The sequence below is a fragment of the Heterodontus francisci genome, chromosome 29 (genome assembly GCF_036365525.1).
Source record: "Heterodontus francisci isolate sHetFra1 chromosome 29, sHetFra1.hap1, whole genome shotgun sequence".
In the NCBI taxonomy this organism is placed as follows: Eukaryota; Metazoa; Chordata; class Chondrichthyes; order Heterodontiformes; family Heterodontidae; genus Heterodontus; species Heterodontus francisci.
In genome coordinates, this window is record NC_090399.1 from 4,161,685 (window position 1) to 4,183,651 (window position 21,967).

Genomic DNA, 21,967 nt, shown 5'->3' on the forward strand with positions numbered 1-21,967 from the left:
ACAGCACTGTGGGTGTACCTACCTCACATGGACTGCAGCGGTTCAAGAAGGCAGCTCACCACCACCTTCTCAAGGGCATTTAGCGATGGACAATAAATACTGGCCTAACCAGCGCCACCCACATCCCATGAACGAATAAAAAAAGTGATTCCTGTTTTCACTCCTGAATGACTTCGCTTCAATTTTGTGGGCTATGTGGAAAGAGAAAGGGTAATTGGATAGCTCTTTCAAAGAGCCAGCACAGGGAGGATGGGCCAAATGACCTCCTTCAATGCTGTATTATTCTATATCCCCTTATTATTAGTTAACTCATCAGAGGAAATTGTTTCTCTGTAGACATACCAATCAGATTATCCCTCAATCTTAGGCACTTAAGGGTACACCACGACAAGTTTGTGCAGCCTGTTGTCCATGTCAACATACGAACTAGGAGCAGGAGTAGGCCACTCGGCCCCTCGAGCCTGCTGTGCCATTCAATAAGATCATGGCTGATCTGATTGTAACCTCAACTGCACATTCCTGCCTACCCCCAATAACCTTTCACCCCCTTGCTTATCAACAATCTATGTACCTCTGCCTTAAAAATATTCAAAGTCTCTGCTCCCACTGCCTTTTGAGGAAGAGAATTCCAAAGACTCACAACTCTGAGAGAAAAAAAATTCTCCTCATCTCTGTCTTAAATGGGCGACCCCTTATTTTTAAACAGTAACCCCTAATTCGAGATTCTCCCACAAGGGGAAACGTCCTTTCCACATCCACCCTGTCAAGATTCCTCAGGATCTTATATGTTTCAATCAAGTCGCCTCTTACTCTTCTAAACTCCAGTGGATACAAGCTGAGCCTGTCCAATCTTTCCTCACAAGACAACCCGCCCACCCATTCCAGGTGTTAGTCTAGTAATTCCTCTCGGAATTAAAGGTCTTCTACCCGACCGGAATCCGACAGGACTCGATGACATGTGTCGTGTTCGGCTCGGGTTGGGTTGCACTTCCAGGTCCGGCATTCGGTCTCAGGTCGGGCTCGGGTCAGACACACTCTATCACAAGTCAGTGGCTCCACTGTTAATGTAATTTTTGGTCTAGAAAGGTGGTTTTGTTACAGTTATTTTAAGCTTGAGCAGATCAGCAACAAAGTGAAAAACGGAAGGTAGGTTAACTGATGGTCGGGTCAGGTCGTGTCGGGCGTGGGAGAAAATGGAAGGACTCGGGCCAGCTTAGGCTCGGGTCAGATGTAGTTCTGTCAGGCTTGGGTCGGGTTTTTTTTGCAGACCTGAGCAGGCCTTTACTCTGAACTGCTTCCACGCATTCACATCCTTCCTTAAATAAGGAGACCAGTACTGTACACAGTACTCCAGATGTGGTCTCACCAATGCCCTGTATAACTGAAGCATAACCTCCCTACTTTTGTATTCAATTGCCTTCACAATAAATGATAACATTCTATGAGTTTTCCTAATTACGTGCTGTACCTGCATACTAACCTTTTGCGATTCATGCACTAGGACACCCAGATCCCTTCTGCATCTCAGAGCTCTGCAATCTTTCACCATTTAGATAATTTGCTTCTTTTTTATTCTTCCAGCCAAAATGGACAATTTCACATTTTCCCACATTATACTCCATTTGCCAGATCTTTGCACACTCTGCACACATTTTGTAGCCTCCTTATGTCCTCTTCACAACTTACTTTCCTACCTATCTTTGTGTCATCAGCAAATTTAGCAACCATACCTTCAGTCCCTTCATCTAAGACATTTATATAAATTGTACAAAGTTGAGGCCCCAGCACAGATCCCTGTGGCACACCACTTGTTACATCTTGCCAATCAGAAAATTACCCATTTATACTTACTCTCTGCTTCCCGTTAGCTAGATAATCTTCTATCCATGCCAATATGTTACTACCTACAACATGAGCTTTTATTTTCCACAATAATCTTTGCTGGGGCACTTTATCAAACACCTTCTGGAAATCTAAGTACAATACATCCATCAGTTCCCCTTTATACACAGCACATGTTGCTTCTTCAAAGAACTCCAATAAATTGGTGAAACATGATTTCCCTTTCACAAAACCATGTTGACTCTGCCTGATTACCTTGAATTGTTCGAAGTGCCCTGCTATAACATCTTTAATAATAGCTTCTGGTGTGCTTTATATAGAGATTCTGATGACTCACATGCTCAGTTTCTGCTGCAATAATTAGCACCTATGGGACCTAATTTTCAACTGATTGACAGATGACTGCCACTGCTGACTGCTTCTTGCTTAACAAGGCTATTTACCAAACCAGCAGATTTTAAAGCCTGTCTCTTCATCTAAAATTTAACCTAAAATTTAAGCTTGACAAAAGCTTACCACGTGCACCAAATTTCCAGCTTCACTCAGGCAAATTTCACTTTTCACTGCATCCCCTCACTGTGTTCAGCTAAGAACTGGTCAACTTTATGGGTTGCAGGCATCGCTGGCAAAGCCAGCATTTATTGCCCATCCCTAATTGCCCTTGAACTGAGTTGCTCGCTGGGCCATTTCTGAGGGCATTTAAGAGCCAACCACATTACTGTGGGTCTGGAGTCACATGTAGGCCAGACCAGGTAAGGACGGCAGATTTCCTACCCGAAAGGGCGTTAGTGAACCGCCTCCTCTTATCTAATGGGCTGGAGTAATGAATTGTTCAAATGCCATCATGGCAGCTGGGAAATTGAATTTCAATGGATTAAGTAAATCCGGAATAAACAACGAGTATGATTCATGGTGAGTGTGAAATTACTGGATTAATGAGTCACTCTGTCACCGGCCTCTCAGGGCACCGAGGTATGATCAATAATGACAGCCTTGTCAGGGGTCCCCACATCCAGAAATGAGATTTTATAAACAAACTTTGGTATCCGTTGTTTGCTTTGGGCAATTAGTGTGTTGGGAAATGATGAATGTTTTCCTGTAACTCCTGTTTTTTTTTGCTTTGTGTACACAGGGAAAATTGAGCAAAACAATGGCCGACACCCTGGTTGGTAGGCGGGGGAGGGGAGGAGGACATGAATGGATGGACGATGTCAAGTATTGACTGTGCACTAAATGTCGAGTGATTTAAAGGCAAAATTACAGAGGAACAGTGGAGAAGGGGGTATAATGTTCAAAGATCCAGTGTGAATTTTACCTTAAATCTGAAATGCATACTTGGAAAGGCACAACATCTCCAGGTTTGTTTCTGACTCCGTGTTTGCATTGCAGTTAATGAACAGCTAAAAGTCCAGTTGTCTTCGACCTGCGTTGCCCTCCTCCCTCTTTCCCCTCAGTGTCAGGTGCACCGACGGGAGCGAGTGGGCATTTTCCTTCTCTCCAGGGAACAGGGATGAAGTCATTCAATTTGCTCACCCTCTGCCTAGCTCTCCTGGCAGGCGCTAAAGGTAAGTGAGGCTTTAGTGCAAAGCGCCAAGATGGGCAGAGATCGGCAAGTCATGGGTCTGCCTTTCCTCAATCTACCATGCCCTGATGTTGTGAAGGGTCATTGGAATTAACTGGCTGGGCCCATTTCAGTCCGAAACCATCCTGCTCTCGTGATAAGGAGGGACTGGCATTTATATAGATCCTTTCACCACCTCAGGGCATCTTTTGTTCTCACTGTTGTGATGTAGGAAACACATGCAGTACCACTGCGCACAGCAAGATCCCATACACAGAAATGAGTGGAATGAGCAGATCATCTGTTTGTGGCATTGGTTTAGGGACACGTCAGAAGGCAGGGCAGGATTCCACTGCTCTTCTTCGAGTGCTGCCGTGGGAGGGCGGACTGGGCCTCTGTTACACAGCTCATTCGAAAGGTGGTGCCGCTGACTGTAATGCAGCCTCAGCCTTAATTATATGCTCAAGTCTCTGGAGTGAACCTGAGACCACAGCGCTGAATTTTATGAGCTGACCCCCGATGACTGAGAGTAGGCGGTCACTCAGTCCCTAGCAATGGCGTCCCGTGGCAATGGCGTCCCGTGGCAATGGCGTCCCGTGGCAATGGCGTCCCGTGCCAATGGCGTCCCGTGCCAATGAGCAGGTTGTGGCGTCAGTTTTGAAGGGCTTCAAGCCCTTCTGCTGAATTAGCATTTTTAAAGAGACATTGCTGCAATATTGACTGTAAATCATTCATAAAAGATGGTGACGGGAAGGGGCAGGAGTGCCGATTGGCGTAACGAAGATTGCAATGGGAAGGGAGGCAGAGGTGAGATTGCAATTAAGTCAAGTGTGTAGATTGATATTAATATGTAAATTGTGGAACTGTCACCAAGCGCGAGGGCGAGGTGGGGGTGGGGGTGTGCCGCCACGAGACCGCTTGGACATCAGCAAGATCGAGATGGGCCCAGACGGGGTCAATTTCATGTGGGCATCTCATCCGGGTCCAACTTCCTGACGCCCCACGCCAAGGATCGCTGCGTCAAGAGATCTATAAAATACAGCCCACAGTGTTCACATTTTGAGGTGACAGCGCTCACAGTACAGTTACAGCTGACTGTAGAGTGAGAGGTGAGGGTCCCACTACAGTTACAGCTGACTGTAGAGTCAGAGGTGAGGGTCCCACTACAGTAACATTTTGACTGTACAGTGAGAGGTGAGAGTCCCACTACAGTAACATCTGACTGTACAGTCAGAGGTGAGGGTCCCACTACAGTAACATTTTGACTGTACAGTGAGAGGTGAGAGTCCCACTACAGTAACATCTGACTGCACAGTGAGAGGTGAGGGTCCCACTACAGTTACAGCTGACTGTACAGAGAGAGGTGAGGGTCCGACTACAGTTACAGCTGACTGTACAGTGAGAGGTGAGAGTCACACTACAGTTACAGCTGACTGTACAGTGAGAGGTGAGGGTCACACTACAGTTACAGCTGACTGTACAGTGAGAGGTGAGAGTCACACTACAGTTACAGCTGACTGTACAGTGAGAGGTGAGAGTCCCATTACAGTTACATTTGACTGTACAGTGAGAAGTGAGGGTCCGACTACAGTTAAAGCTGACTGTACAGTGAGAGGTGAGAGTCCCACTACAGTTACAGCTGACTGTACAGTGAGAGGTGAGAGTCCCACTATAGTTACAGCTGACTGTACAGTGAGAGGTGAGGGTCCGACTACAGTTACAGCTGACTGTACAGTGAGAGGTGAGAGTCCCACTACAGTTACAGCTGACTGTACAGTGAGAGGTGAGAGTCCCACTACAGTTACAGCTGACTTTACAGTGAGAGGTTTAGAGTCCCACTACAGTTACAGCTGACTGTACAGTGAGAGGTGAGAGTCCCACTCCAGTTACAGCTGACTGTACAGTGAGAGGTGAGAGTCCCACTCCAGTTACAGCTGACTGTACAGTGAGAGGTGAGAGTCCCACTACAGTTACAGCTGACTGTACAGTGAGAGTCCCACTACAGGTACAGCTGACTGTACAGTGTGAGGTGAGAGTGCTCCAAGTACAGTTATAGCTGACTTTACAGTGAGAGGTTTAGAGTCCCACTACAGTTACAGCTGACTGTACAGTGAGAGGTGAGGGTACTCCAGTACAGTTATAGCTGACTGTACAGTGAGAGGTGGGAGTCCCACTACAGTTACAGCTGACTGTACAGTGAGAGGTGAGAGTCCAAGTACAGTTATAGCTGACTGTACAGTGAGAGGTGAGGGTGTGCCCACTACAGTTACAGCTGACTGTACAGTGAGAGGTGAGGGTACTCCCACTACAGTTACAGCTGACTGTCCAGTGAGAGGTGAGGGTCACACTACAGTTACAGCTGACTGTACAGTGAGAGGTAAGAGTGGTCCCACTACAGTTACAGATGACTGTACATTCAGAGATGAGAGCGGTTCCCCTACAGTTACAGCTGATGGTACAGTGAGAGGTGGGGGTGCTCCCACTACAGTTACTGCTGACTGTACAGTGAGAGGTCAGAGCGCTCCCACTACAGTATCAGCTGACCGTACAGTGAGATGTCAGAGCGCTCCCACTACAGTATCAGGTGACTGTACAGTGAGAGGTCAGAGCGCTCCCACTACAGTCTCAGCTGACTGTACAGTAACATTAACTGAAAAATATCTGTAAATGAGACTTTTTGTCAGACATTCCTTTGCCAATATGTCAGTCATTTCCAAGAAACTAGTTGTTGCCTGTTTGACTCCATGGAGAAGCACCATCTGAAAACCCTTTCTTCCTTCCCTGCCTACTACCTCACTCCCTCTCTCTCCCTTCCTCTTTCCCCTCCATCCCTCTCCTCTCTACCTACCTCCTTCTTTTCCCTCCCTCTCTCCTTCTCCTCCTCCGTCGATTCCTCTCCCCCTTTCTTTATACCTTCCCCTCCATCTCTCTCCCCTCTGCCTCTCGGTCTCTGCTCCATCCCTCTTTGCTGCTCCCTCTTTACTCTCTCGCTCTCCCTCCTTCCCCTTGTCCCTCTCCCCCCCTTTTGCCCTTTCTCTCCCCGTCCCACACTCTCCCTCCATCTTGACTACTCCCTCTCTCCCTCCCTCTCTCCTCCTCCCTCTCTCTCCCCGTTCCCATCCCACCCTCTCCCTCCTTCTCTTTCCTCTCTCCCTCCATCTCTTTCCCCCATTCCCTCCCTCTCTTTGACCCATTCCCTCCCTCTCTTTCCCCCCTCCCTCTCCCTCCTCCATCTCTAATCTCTCCCTCTCTCCTCCCTCTTCTCTCACTTTCTCCTCTTCCCTCTCACCCCCTCCCCTTCTCCCCTCTTTATCCCCCACCTTTCTCTTACTCCCCTTCTCTCTCTGCTTTGTTCTAACCTCTCTCTCTTCCCCCTCTTGCTCCTCTGTCCATCTCCCCTCTATCTCCCTCCTTCTGTTCCCTCTTTCTCTCCTTCCTTGTCTCCCCTTTCCCCTTCCTTTCTTCCCTCCCCCTTCCTTTCTCGTCCCCTCCCTCTCTCCCCTCCTCCACTCCCTCCCTTTCTCCCTCCCCCTCTTCCCCACCCTTCCTTGTTTCCCCCTCCCTTTGTACTCCCTCTTAACCCCTCCCTCTCTCCCTATTCCCCCTCTCCCCTTTCTCTTCCCCCTCTCTCTATCTCTCCCTCCCCTGCTCCCCTTCCCTCTCTCTTACCTCCTCCCTTTCTCTCCCTCCCTGTCCACTCACCCCTCCACCTCAGCCATGTAAACTCCTCCAGTGTCAATCAGGGATAAGATATTCTGTCATTGTTCCGAGGCAGGCCTGCTCCTCTTCGAGGTGGCGCAGAACGTCAGCACTCCCACACCAGTTCACAACACCTTCCAGAGACTTCACTCACTCCCTGCTCAGTGAAGAATGGACATCTCCCATCCAGTGTATTCCTACTGTTGTGCGGTTTAAAGCCCTGTCTCCTGGTCTTCCCTAATCTGTCAGACTGGAATCATTGATTCACTTCCAGCCAATATAGGAATGTCCCAGCTAACTAATCAGACATAACCCAATGGGTGACCCACTCACCTCTGAGGTCAGAACGTCTGAGTCCAAGCACATAATATGGGTTGGTGCTTCCCAGTGCAGTGCTGAGGGAGTGCTGCGCTGTCTGAGGCACCATCTTTAAGATGAGCCTTTTACCTGAAGCCCCGCCTGCCCTCTCAGGTGGGTGAGAAGAAGCCAATAACACTACTGGAAGAGCAGGGGAGTTCCCTCTGTTGTCCTGGCCAACATCACTCAAAAAATTACAGGTGATCTAATCATGATCACATAGGTGAGAGAGGGAGCTTCCTGTTTGCAAATTAGCTGCTGGTTTCCTATGGCACTTTAAAGATTACTTCATTGCTGTACAAGTCAGCATGGTTTTACTGAAGGGAGATCCTGTTGGACCAATTTATTAGAGTTTTTTGAGAATGTAACTAGTGGGGTAGATAAAGGGGAACCAGTAGATGTAGTATACCTGGATTTTCAAAAGGCATTTGATAAGGTGCCACATAAAAGATTAATAGGCACGATAAGGGCTCATGGAGTTGTGGTAATAATGTGGATAGAGGATTGGTTAACAGACAGAAAGCAGAGAGTGAGCATAAATGGGGCATTTTCAAGTTGGTGGGCAGTGAATAGTTGGGGGGCCGCAGGGATCAGTGCTGGGGCCTCAGCTATTTACACTCTATTAATGACTTGGATGAAGAGACAGAGAGTAATGTCTAAGTTTGTTGATAATACAAAGCTCGGTGGAAAGGTAAGCTGCGGGGAGGATGGAGACAGGCTGCAAAGAGATATAGACAGATTAGGTGAGTGGGCAACAAGATGGCAAATTTTTTTTTATTCATTTGTGGGATGTGGGTATCGCTGACTAGGCCAGCATTTATTACCCATCCCTAACTGCGCTTGAACTGAGTGGCTTGCAAGGGCATTTCAGACGGCATTTAAGAGTTAACCACATTGCTGTGGGTCTGGAGTCACATGTAGACCAGACCAGGTAATGACAGCAGATTTCCTTCCCTAAAGGACATTAGTGAACCAGCTGGGTTTTTACAAGAATCGACAATGATTTCTTGGTCATCATTAGACTAGCTTTTTTAATTTCACATTTATTTATTGAATTCAAATTTCACCATCAGCCATGATGGGATTTGAACCCATGGCCCCAGAGCATTAGCCTGGGCTCTAGATTACTAGTCCAGTGATATTACCACGACAGCACAGCTTTGATGGGCGGGATGGCCTGTTTTTCCTCTACTGGGGAAAGGGGCAGCGAGATTTCTCTTACAGTTAAGGACCAATCAAATAATTTGATTTATTCGTTGTGACATTTTCATTGGCATAAATTTGCATATCCAATGAAGGACGTCATGGTGAGCCTTTATAAAACACTAGTTCGGCCTCAACTGGAGTATTATGTCCAATTCTGGGCAGCGCACTTTATTAAGGTTGTGAAGGCATTGGACAGAGCAGAGGAGATTCCTGAGAATGGTTCCAGGGATGAGGCGGATAGATTGGAGAAGTTGGGACTGTTTTCCTTGGAGGACAGAAGGCTGAGAGGTGATTTGATAAGAGTTATTCAAAATCATGAGGGGTCTGGACAGAGTAGCTAGAGAGAAACTGTTCCCATTGGCAGAAGGAATAGAGGACCAGGGGACACAGATTTAAGGTGATTGGTAAAAGAATCAGAGGCGAGATGAGGAAAATCGTTTTCCCACAGCGAGTGGTTAGGATGTGGAATGCACTGCCCGAGTGTGGTGGAGGCAGGTTCAGTTGTGGTTAGGATGTGGAATGCACTGCCCGAGTGTGGTGGAGGCAGGTTCAGTTGTGGTTAGGATGTGGAATGCACTGCCCGAGTGTGGTGGAGGCAGGTTCAGTTGTGGTTAGGATGTGGAATGCACTGCCCGAGTGTGGTGTAGGCAGGTTCAGTTGTGGTTAGGATGTGGAATGCACTGCCCGAGTGTGGTGGAGGCAGGTTCAGTTGTGGTTAGGATGTGGAATGCACTGCCCGAGTGTGGTGGAGGCAGGTTCAATCAGGGAACTGCATAATTATCGAAAGAGAAAAAGATTTGCAGGGCTACGGGGAAAAGTCGGGGGAGTGGAACTAGGTGAATTAGCCATGCACAGACATGATGGGCTGAATTGCCTCCTTCTGTGCTGTAACCATTATCTGATTCTATATGATTCAATCAGCCAATCGAGTTTTTTTTCTGGACTTATTTTGAGGTCAGGGTGCTGCGAGGCAGTGAGATACAACCTCCTCTACCCTGATTTTCCACCTCCCTCCCCCTCGCCCCTTTGGGGAGTTACATTCATAAATGTCATTGCAGGAGAGGACGAGGAAGGAGACGGTATTACCTGTCCCGACATCAATATTATTGGTGGCATGCTGACCAAGTCGAACGGTAATGAAGTGGATAGCATCATGAAGTTCCAGTGTCCCGATTCATCTTACCCTTCCCCAGTGTCGCACACAAAATGCTTGAAATCAGGACGGTGGTTCAGGCTGTCCTCCCGACACACCACTGCCATTTGCAAAGGTGAGCTACCCTTCTTTCCTTTCTCTCTCTCTCTCTCTCTCTCCTTCCTCTTTTTGTTTCACTCATTCACGGGATGCGGACGTCAGTGGTATTTATTGCCCATTCCCTAACTGCCCGTGAGAAGGTGGTGGCGGGTGTGCCGCCGTCTTGAACCACTGCCAGCACTGCAGGTCTTTTTCTTGCTGTGACTAAGTGACCTGCTAGACCCAAACTCAATGGGCCCAATGGCCCCCTCTGTGTTCTGCTCTCTAACCATTCTCTGATCCTATCATTTCAGAGAGGGGTTAAGAGTCAACCACATTGCTGTGGGTCTGGAGTCACATGTAGGCCAGACCAGGTATGGACGGCAGATTTCCCTCCCTGAAGGACAGTAGTGAAGCAGATGGGTTTCTACGACAACCCGTCAGTTCCACAGTCACCGTTTTTGATAAAAGATTTATCCCGGATTTAGTTAATTCACTGAATTTAAATTCCCCAGCTGCCATGGCGGGATTTGAACTCATATCTCCGGAGCATTAGTCCAGGCCGCTGTATAAATGATCAGTTGTGACACCCCCCCCCCCCCCGAATAATGTCCCTCCTCCACATGCCAGCTGAGACCGAGTACGCTGTCTCTCTCGCTGTGTTGACTGTAACTAATTAACTCAGTACAACTGGCAGCCTGACTCTCCCTGAGAACTTGCCAGGCGAAAGGCAGGGGAGTGGAACTAGCTGAGTTGCTCTTGCAGAGAGCCAGCATGGACACAATGGGCTGAATGGCCTCTTTCTGTTCTGTAACCATTCCCTGATTCTATGATCTCCAAGGCCCAGGAGCACGCTAGCTTGGATCTGAATTTCTGAATCCTTTCCCCGTCCCTTTTTCTCTCAAAGCCCGGAGTCAGTGCGAGGCCACTCTGCATTTCTAAGCTGTTTCTATCTCTCTAGAATTTACGTGTCCAACGCCTGTACTGGAAAGTGGAATGTTCAGCCCAGTCAATTCTTCCTATGGCATTGGGGAAACTGTTACCTTCGAGTGCTATGATGGATATGAGCTCCAAGGCTCGGTTAGCAGGACCTGTATGAAGAATGGTAGATGGAATGGGACAACAACCATCTGCAACTCAGGATGTACGTACCCCTTTGATGCATTTACTCTGCATGGATGTTGATGTCTTCGATTTCCGTTTGCGGAACAGAGTTCCAATCTTTACCACCCTTTGCCTGAGGAAGTGTTCCCTAATTTCACTCCTGAAAGGTCTGCCTTTAATTTTTAGGATGAGCCCCCTTGTCCTAGACACCCCAACTAGCAGAAATAGTTTCCCCTATCTACCTTATCTGTTCCCCTATATATCTTGAAAACTTCGATCAAATCACCCCTTAACCTGCTGAATTCCAGGGACACAAACCTGGTTTGTGTAATCTCTCCTTGTAATTTAACCCTTGGAGACCAGCTATCATTCTGGTAAATCTACACTGCACTCCTTCCAAGCCCAATATATGCTAGTACTCCAGGAACAGACTCGAGGGACTGAATGGCCTCCTGCTACTCCTATATTCCTAAACAAATGACGTCTTCAATGGTCTCCTCACATTCCTAAAAATTGGTTATGTTCTTAGATTGAAAGTTGGACCAGGATTGGGATGGAGATTCCAGTGTGAATTTCCTCAGTGTGAGCTGGGAGCTCTCCCATTGGGAAATTCCGCCATTCCAGCCCCTGATCCTGCCTCCCTCAAAGTCACTGAATAGAAAACCATGCGGTTGTGTTGGGAAATGGTTTCCCCCATAACATGTTTGCCGGTTTGCAATTATTGATTGGTGCTTTCTGCCTCCATCTCTTTAAGTGCAACACTGCCCTCATCCCGGAATCCCAGCTGGAGGCAGGAAGTTCGGCACTGGTTACGGAATCGGTGACAAGGTGCAGTACAGCTGCCATGAGGGCCTGGTGCTGGTGGGATCGAGGAAGCGGGAGTGCCTGGAGGCGGGGGAGTGGACAGGCACAGAAGCCCACTGCCAACGTGAGTCTGACCATTCATTTGGTCTTTAGATAGTATCATGGGGTCTTAGCCCCAGGATTGGGCAGACTGCAGCCAATCCCAGTGTCCGCCAACCCCAGCAGTGCTTGGGGAATTAGGAATGACCGAGAATTGCATAGCATTGACAGTGCTCACAGGACACCCAAAGGAATTCAGAGCAGGAGTAAGCCATACGTCCCTTCGCGCCTACTCTGCTATTCGATAAGATCATGGCTGATCTGGTTGTGGTCTCAATTCCACTTTCCTGACTGCCTCCCCCCCCCCTTCCCCCATAACTCTTAACTCCCTGTTAATCAAAATCTAACTCAGCCTTGAATATATACAATGAGCCAGCCTCCACTGCTCTCTGGGGAAGAGAATTCTACAGACTCACAACCCTCTGAGAGAAAAAATTTACATACTGACATACATACGAAAATACAAACATGCAAATGAGGAGCAGGAGTAGGCCGCTCGGCCCTTCGAGACTGCTCCGCCGTTCAATAAGTTCATGGCTAAACTGATTACTCCACATTCCCACCTACCCCCGATAACCTTCCACCCCATTGCTTCTCAAGAATCTATCTACCTCTGCCTTAAAAATATTCAAAGACTCTGCTTCCACCACCTTTTGAGAAAGCGAATTTCAAAGACTCACAAGCCTCTGAGAGAAAAAATTTCTCCTCATCTCTGTCCTAAATGGGTGACCCCTTATTTTTAAACAGTGACCCCTAGTTCTAGATTCTCCCACAAGGGGAAACATCCTTTCCACATCCACCCTGTCAAGACCCCTCAGGATCTTATATGTTTCAATCAAGTTGCCTCTTACTCTTTTAAATTCCAATGGATACAAGCCTAGCCTGTCCAATCTTTCCTCACAAGACAACCCACCCATTCCAGGTATTAGTCTAGTAAACCTTCTCTGAACTGCTTCCAACACATTTACATCCTTCCTTAAATAAAGAGACCAATACTGTACACAGTACTCCAGATGTGGTCTCACCAATACCCTGTATAACTGAAGCATAACCTCCCTACTTTTGTATTCAATTCCCCTCGCAATAAACGATAACATTCTATTAGCTTTCCTAATTACTTGCTGTACCTCCATACTAACCTTTTGTGATTCATGCACTAGGATACCCAGATCCATCTGCATCTCAGGGCTCTGCAATCTCTCACCATTTAGATAAATGCTTTTTTATTCTTCCTGCCAAAGTGGACAATTTCCCATTTTCCCACATTGTACTCCATTTGCCAGGTCTTTGCCCACTCACTTAACCTGTCTATAATCCCTTTGTAGCCTCCTTATTTTCTCTTCACAAGTTACTTTCCTACCTATCTTTCTGTCATCAGCAAATTTAACAACCATACCTTCAGTCCCTTCATCTAAGTCTTTTATATAAATTGTAAAAAGTTGAGGCCCCGGCACAGATCCCTGTGGCACATCACTCATTACATCTTGCCAACCAGAAAATGACTCATTTATGCCTACTCTCTGTTTCCTGTTAGCTAGATAATCTTCTATCCATGCCAATATATTACCCTCTACACCATGAGCTTTTATTTTTTGCAATAACCTTTGATGTGGTACTTTATCAAATGCCTTCTGGAAATCTAAGTACAATACATCCACCTGTTCCCCTTTATCCATTTATTCCCCTTTAACTCCCTCAAAGAACTCCAATAAATTGGTGAAACATGATTTCCCTTTCACAAAACTATGTTGACTCTGCCTGATTACCTCAAATTTTTCTAAATGCCCTCCTATAACATCTTTAATAATAGCCTCTAACATTTTCCTTAAGACAGATATTAAGCCAACTGGCCTGTACTTTCCTGCTCTCTGTCTCCCTCTCTTTTTGAATAAAGGAGTTACATTCACTACTTTCCAATCTAACGGAACCTTCCCCGAATCTAGGGAATTTTGGAAAATTAAAACTAACGTATCAACTATCTCACTAGCCACTTCTTTTAACACCCTAGGGTGAAGTCCATCAAGACCCAGGGACTTGTCAGCCTGTCGCTCCAACATCTCCTTATCTCCATCTTAAAAAGGAGACCTCTTATTCTTACACTGTGTGCCCTAGTTCTAGTCTCCCTCACAAGAGGAAACATCCTCCCAGTATCCACTCTGTCAAGTCCCCCCAGGATCTTCTATGGTTCAATAAGATTGCCTCTCATTCTTCTAAACTCCAATGGGTAAAAGCACAACCTGTTCAACCTTTCTTCATAACAAAAGCCCTTCATCCCGGAATCAGTCGTGTGAATCTTCCCTGAACTGCTTCTAATGCAATTATATCTTTTTTCAAAAAAGGAGACCAAAACTGTACACATTATTCCAGATGTGGTCTCACCAAGGTCCTGTACAGCTGTAGTAAAATTTCCCTACCTTTATACTCGATTCTCCTTGTAATAAAGGCTAACATTCCATTTGCCTCCCTAATCACTTGCTGTACCTGCAAACTGACTTTCTGTGATTCATGTACCAGGACACCCAGATCCCTCTGTACCGCAGAGTTCCGCGACCACAGGCCACTGTGCCAGTGTTTATACGCCACGTTAGCCTCTTCCCGTTCAAATATTAGGACAATAAAAATGTCGGGAGTAAATAACTTGAGTCAGAGCACAGTGCAATAAAATAACATATAACTAGTAATAAGTAACAGGCCACGTGAAGCGACAGAATCTAAAGTTAACACCATTTGCGTGTGAGAAGTTGGCATCTTTTTCACAAAGTCTAATTTTAGGGTCTTAATTAAACAGAAATTCTTCATTTCAAGCTGTCCTCATTTTTTGCAAGTGTACTTCACCTGAAATCGACCAGTGAAATTCCTGTGATTGCTTGCACTAGTTTAAAAAACATTGATCACGAGGATACCAACAGGAACATTTTAAATTCTTAATATATATTTTAATTTACTAAGAAACTGACTGTGCACCAATGTAACCAACAAATGCTTCTGTGTAGTTTTTTTTTAAGGGCATTTAGAATTGAGTTACTCACAGATGCTGAACTGGACACTCTGAGTAAAAAGAGCTCATTTTTAATGATAATTTTCAGCTGTATTATGAAAAAGGCAACAGGTTACCTACTCTTAAATATATTAAGGAATACTTTTTAATGCAAAATTTTCAAATAAAAGATTGCATTCTAAAATGTTGCGCTGGTTGGTGGCAGACTTTGCGTTCAGTGATATGCAACTTATTTTGAGTGGAAACACGAGCAAATAAATTCTTAACATTGGCGCAGTTGTGCCCAGAAACTCTTGGCCATTGAGTTTCGGCTCTCTGCCAGGCTGTTAGAGGAGATGGTGAGTAAAGATCAAGGGTTTCTTCATAGGATCAGTGGGTGTCCTAAAATCCCAGCTGGTTCACCAATGTCCTTCAGGGAAGGCAATCTGCCACCCTTACCCGGTCTGGCCTACATGTGACTCCAGATCCACATCAGTGTGATTGACTCTTAACTGCCCTCTGAAATGGCCTCACAAGCCACTCATTTTTAATCAAGAAGGCAGCTCACCACCACCTTCTCAAGGGCAACTAGGGATGGGCAATAAATGCTGGCCTGGCCAGTGACGCCCACATCCATGAATAAATAACAAAAACAAATCTTCTGTTTTCAGGGGTTAATATTGACCCAGGACTCTAAAGAGAACTCCCCTGCTCTTCGTTGAAATAGTGCAATGGGATCTTTCACGTCCACCTTAGAGAGCGGACGGGGCCTCAGTTTATCTCTCATCTGAAAGACGGCACCACCTACAGTGCAGCACTCCCTCAATGCTGCCACTTTGGGGGGAGTCAGCCTGGATTTCTAGGCTCAAGTCTCGGGAGTGGGATTTGAGACTGGGACCTTATAAATCAGATGCGGGAGTGACATCCACCAAGGTTGCAAGCGTAACATAGGCTAGGGTTGTTTTCCTTAGACCAGAAAAGGCTGAGGGGTGACTTAATTGAGGTGTACAAAATTATGAGGGGCCTAGATAGAGTAGAGAGGAAGGACCTGTTTCCCCTAGTGGAGAGGTCAATTACCAGGGGGCACAGATTTAAGCTGATTGGTAGAAGGATTAGAGGGGACATGAGGAAAAACATTTTCACCCAGAGGGTGGTGGGTGTCTGGAATTCACTGCTGGGAATGGTGGTGGAGGCAGAAACCCTCAATTCTTTTAAAAGATACCTGGACATGCACCTGAAGTGCTGTCACCGGCAAGGCTATGGACCAGGTGCTGGAAGGTGGGGTTAGATTGGGCGGCTAGATTATTTTTCAGCCGACCTGGATGCAATGGGCTGAATGGCCTGCTTCTGTGCTGTAATTTTTCTATGGTTCTAGGCTAACGGGTAGTGCCCTCAAGTCTTGGAGGGGGCAGGTGATGGCGTTTGCACGTACAGCCTCTCCGCTCGCAGGTGACAGAAAGCCAGCGAGCAGACGCAACGTGACTGGCAATATCACTTAATGCTCAGAGTGATAAGGAAACACCAAGCGTTTTGGTCCCCGGAATGGAACAAGGGCATTCTCCTTCCCCACACATGTAGTTAAACCCTGATTTGGAGGAGTCCATTCAGATTTGAAGGTGGGGGAGCAACCTTCCGTTCCATTCAGAGAGACCGAGGAACAAAATGGCACAGTCCTGAACCGCTCCAACTGGGACGCACACATAGTGACTCGAGAAAGCAGCTCCCACTAACCCAGGATTTGTCTTTCCTCTGCAGATAAAAGCTCCTTTGACAGCCCACAGGATGTAGCAGCGGCCTTTACAGCTTCCTTCACCAATACGTTGGGTTTGACTCAAACTGGGGGCACAGTGAAGTCAGGTTTGTCTCCTACCTTCCTTTCCGGTTATGTTAACTAATTCTTCTGTAACTCTCTCCTTTGCCCCATCATCTCATCAACAGAATTTTTTTCTTTAAGGTACAGGATATGCCTTGAGGGCCAAAGACATCGAGTCGTCCCGCCCATTGGAAAATGAGCAGACTCTTGTTACCCAATTCCCTCCATTTTGACTGTTCCTCTACCTCATCTCCAATAATTATGCAGTCAACCTGGCCAATTACCGCCCCATCAGTCTACTCTCAATCATCAGCAAAGTGATGGAAGGGGTCGTCGACAGTGTTATCAAGCGGCACTTACTGAGCAATAACCTGCTCGCTGATACTCAATTTGGGTTCCACTGGGCTGCACATTGCAGCCTTGGTCCCAACATAGGCACAAGAGCTGAATTTCATGGGAAGAGACCATCCCCACCTCAACCTGTGTACCTACCCCACACGGACTGCAGTGGTTCAAGAAGGCAGCTCACCACCACCTTCGCAAGGGCAATTCGGGATGTGCAATAAATGCTGGCCTGGCCAGCGACACCCACATCGCATGAACGAGTATTCTATGTTATAATGCTATGATTTTTTTCTCCTGGGTTGATCTTTTTTTATATTCGTTCTTGGGATGTGGGCATCGCTGGCAGGGCCTGGAGACTTCAATCGATGGAGACTCCAGGGCAATCACTGTAAGGTTAGCAAACCTAATGAAAAGATACAAGAGGGATGGTTGTCAATCGTACCTCTGACTGCTCCAGTAATCAAGCTTTGCTATTCCTTGCTACTATTACATTCATTCGAAATTAAACCACCACATGGTAAAGAAACAGTGAACATCAAACTCACAGGGGAGATTAGAACAGGAAGAGGCCATTCAGCCCTTCGAGACTGTTCCCCCATTCATCTGGATCATGTCTGATCTGCATCTTAATTCCATCTGCCTGCTTTCATTCCGTGACCCTCATACCCATATTCAACAAAACTCTATCAATCACATTCTCAATATGAGCCGCCCCCCCCACCCCCCCCAGACTCTGCAGCTGGGGGAGATGGTTCCAGATTCCCACTCCCCTCTGTGTGAAGAAATGTTTCCTGATGTCACCCCTTTATGGCTTGTCTCTAACTTTAGGGTTCGGCCCTTTTGTTCTGGACTCCTCCACCACCAGAGGGAATAGTTTCTGTCTGTATCTACCCTATCAAATTCTTTAATCACCTCAATGAGATCACCCCTTAAACTTCTCTACTCGAGGAAGTGCAAGCCAAGCTTGCATTAGGGATCCGTGGATTTCTATAACTCTCAGCTCCTCCACAGCTACTAGCTTCTTGCCATGTAGAAAACACTCTGATCCCTCTGTCTTAGGCCCAACATGGATAATCTCACACTTCCCCCATTAAACTGCATCTGCCACATATTTGCCCATCCATCCATCATTGTCCCTTTGCAACGCCCTGCTGCTATCTGCATCATTGGCTGTGCCTTCTTTTTATTCAGGCTACTTCCATTTTTTATTTTCCTTTCTGCCCCAGGCCTCCCCTCCCCTTCAGGGACTTTCACTCCTTCCTGCAGCTTTGTTTGGATGCCTCGCTGGGCTGGCTGGGTTTGAGTGAATCTGGAATGTGACCTCAAGCTAATCGTGTGACAAGTGGGGGGGTGGGTCGTGGTGTCAAACGGGCATGAGGCGAATCGTAAGTCGACCGTCTGAAAGTTCCGCACCCAAAGAGTGATCGACACACGGAATCGGTAGTGTGGGGTTAGAAGTGGCATAAAAAGAAGCCGCTTAATAAGTTATCGGATGTTGCAAATGGGAGGGATGTAGCTGGAGTGATAGGTGTGACCCGATTGGGCAAGCCAAGGTGGGCTGAGTATCTTCTAACCTTTCACCCCGGCAGCACGGATCAAATCCAAGGCCCCGATTGGTAGGAGGCGAACCTCCTGCATCTACCCGGCCTGAAGGTCCAGTATGCAACGAGTTTGGTCAACTTAAGCCCAATGTCCTCATGGGCCTGAAGCTAGGAGTTGCCAACTCCGCTTGGACATTTTCCTGGAGATTTCACCGCATGACCTGCTGTCTCCAACCACCTCACCAGGCCCAACAGTCTTTATTCCAGCCCCAGCCGTCTCCAGTTTTTGTGCAACTATGAAACCAAAGTGTTTAAAGAAAATGTATTTAAAAAAAACCCCACCACATTTATGTTAATGTCTCTACAATTTTTCTCCTGGGTTTTGCTCACAGCAGAGTCCAGTGAGATTAACCTTTGAACTGCCGGAGACTCCAGGGCAATTCTGGAGAGTTGGCAACCCTAGCCTGGGCCCATAGCATAAAACGGCCGCTAACTTGGCCAATGAGTTGACTGCCTTCATCCAGAGGCAGCTGGCGGGGGTGGAGAGGGCGGAGAGAGACCCTGCAGGGTGAACTTTCACCTTTGCAACTGGGGTAGGAGGCAAACACCAACAGATTTGGCATGGAAATGAAAACTGGGTGGGGGAGCAGGTGGAGGGGAGGGGCACCAGACGGGTGTTGACCCAGGAGTGCTCGATGCCCATTGGAACTAGGAAGATGCTGCCCCTCCACTGAGAGCCAATATTATCCATATCGTCCCAGCTTTAACCGTCTCTCTCTCCACAGCATCTGTCGCCCGCAAAATTATACTCAGCAAGGATGCACCACTTCATATATACATCCTTCTAGATGCTTCCGAAAGTGTCGGTGAGGCCAATTTCCAGGAGGCCAAAGCAGTCGCAATAAACCTCATTGACAAGGTAACGGAACAATTGCTGACGTCACTTTTCTGTTGTTTCACGCCCATTCACTCCCTCCATCATCGACGCACAGTGGCAGCAGTATGTACCATCTACAAGAAGCACTGCAGCAATGCACCAAGGCTCCTCAGACAGCACCTTCCAAACCCACGACCTCTACCATCTAGAAGGACAAGGGCAGCAGATGCATGGGAACACCATTACCTGCAAGTTCCCCTCCAAGTCACACACCATCCTGACTTGGAACTATATCACTGTTCCTTCACTGTCACTGGGTCAAACTCCCTTCCTAACAGCACTGTGGGTGTACCTACCCCACATGGACTGTAGCGGTTCAAGAAGGCAGCTCACCACCACCTTCTCAAGGGCAATTCGGGATGGTCAATAAATGCTGACCTGGCCAGTGATGCCCATGAACGAATAAATAAAAGAGATTGTTGTTATTCTCGGACCCCTGGACTGTGAATTATGATTTTGTTTTGCCTCCTAGATTGCAAGTTTTGATGTCAGGCCCAGGTTTGGGATTATAACCTATGCATCAAGCCCACTGGTTGTGGTTCACCCCTATGATGAAGAATTTCAAGATGCTGATGAAGTTATCAATTTGTTAAGTACTTCCCCCCCAGCTGAGTATGCAGGTGAGCTGCGCTTTGGAGGGTTGGGGGGTGATTTCCAGTTCATGAATGGTCTAATAAGACCATAAGAAATGGGAGCAGGAGTAGGCCATTCAGCCCCTCGATCCTGCTCCCTAAGATCATGGCTGATCTTCTACCTCAACTCTACTTTCTATTTAGAATTTTTTATTTATTTAGAGATACAATACTGAAATAGGCCCTTCGGCCCACCGAGTCTGTGCCGACCAACAACCACCCATTTATACTAACCCTACAGCAATCCCATATTCCCTACCACCTACCTACACTAGGGGCAATTTACAATGGCCAATTTACCTATCACCTGCAAGTCTTTGACTGTGGGAGGAAACCGGAGCACCCGGAGAAAACCCACGCAGTCACAGGGAGAACTTGCAAACTCCGCACAGGCAGCACCCAGAATTGAACCCGGGTCCCTGGAGCTGTGAGGCTGTGGTGCTCACCACTGCACCACTGTGCCGCCTTTCATACCCTATACCCATGGCTCCTGATTCCCGTGGCGTCCAAAAAAATTCCTGAGTATCATTTGTGCAGCTATGTTTGGTTAGTTGAGGGAAACGGGAAAGGTCAGAGGTCTCACCCAAAAGTAGCAGGGAAAGCTCCCATTCTATCGTGAATCCACCTCCTCACCGCAGGGAAGAGGAATTTCAAGACGCCAGGTACGGTTTCGCTCACTCACCAGGCAGCGGGAAAACTCGGGTGATCGTATTCCCATTCTCTCCCTCTCTGGGCCTCACACACTAACACTCGCACGCTGTTGCCCTCGTGGCAGCTGTTTACTCCCTATTGCTCGCTCCCTCCCTATTCACCAGTCTGTTACACTGTTCATCTCTGTGGCTGTGCTCCCACTAACATTGCCACTATCAGTGGGCAAGTTTTGCTATCGCTGTGCATGGACCACATCCGGAGTATGACCTCAGTTCTGGACACCGTATCTTCAGAAGGAGTGCAGCACAGATTCCCCAGAATGTTACCAAGGCTCCAAGTGGTAGATTATGAGGAGAAGAGATGGAATATGGGATTAGAATAGATAGGTGCTTGATGGCCGGCACAGACACGATGGGCCGAAGGGCCTGTTTCTGTGCTGTATAACTCTTATGACTGTAAGATTACATAAACTGGGCTTGTTATTCCTTGGAATAGAGATGGTAATGGGTTAATTTGATTGAGGGTTTTAAGATTCTGAATGGAAATGATTAGGAATAAATGGAGAGAAATCTTCTGCTGGTGGGGAGGTGCTGGGGCATCAGGACATAACCTTTAAATCAGAGCCAGGCCATTCAGGAGAGAGGTTACAGCTCAGAAGGAGGCCATTTGGTCCGTCCTGTCTGTGATAGATTCTCCAATCTATCCACGTAACTGAAGTCTCTCATCCCCGGGACCATTTTCATGAATCTTTTCTACACTCTCTCTAATGTCTTTAACATCCTTCCTAAAGTGTGGCAACCAGAACTGGACACAATACTCCAGTTGAGGTCGAGCCAGTGTTTTATGCAGGTTTAACACGACTTCCTTGCTTTTGTACCCTATGCCCCTGTTTATAAAGCCTTGAATCACGTATGCCTGATTAACCACTTTCTCAACCTGCCCTGCCACCTTCAATAAATTTGTGCACATACACCCCCAGGACCCTCTGCTCCTGCACCTCCTTGTTCTTCCTAACAAAATGAATCACCTCACACTTCTCTGCATTAACTTTCATCGACCACTAGTCCACCCATTCCTCCAGCCTCTCTATGCCCTCTTGAAGTCTTCACACAAAGGGTGATAGAAGTGTGGAATTCTCCCTCGAAAAAGTACATATTAGCTCAATGAA

At 47.1% G+C, this 21,967-nt stretch overlaps 1 protein-coding gene across 1 annotated transcript in view; it reads left to right on the forward strand.

Moving 5' to 3' along the window:
• Positions 1-3,281: 3,281 nt before the first annotated feature.
• LOC137346074 (complement factor B-like) overlaps positions 3,282-21,967 on the forward strand; it is a 92,856-nt gene continuing 74,170 nt past the window's right edge. Inside the window, exons 1-7 of the mRNA XM_068009367.1 lie at positions 3,282-3,407; positions 9,724-9,933; positions 10,858-11,040; positions 11,755-11,928; positions 16,636-16,737; positions 19,365-19,498; positions 19,989-20,136. Coding sequence (XP_067865468.1) covers positions 3,353-3,407; positions 9,724-9,933; positions 10,858-11,040; positions 11,755-11,928; positions 16,636-16,737; positions 19,365-19,498; positions 19,989-20,136 — 1,006 coding nt within the window. The 5' untranslated portion in view covers positions 3,282-3,352. The remainder of the gene's footprint in view (positions 3,408-9,723; positions 9,934-10,857; positions 11,041-11,754; positions 11,929-16,635; positions 16,738-19,364; positions 19,499-19,988; positions 20,137-21,967) is intronic.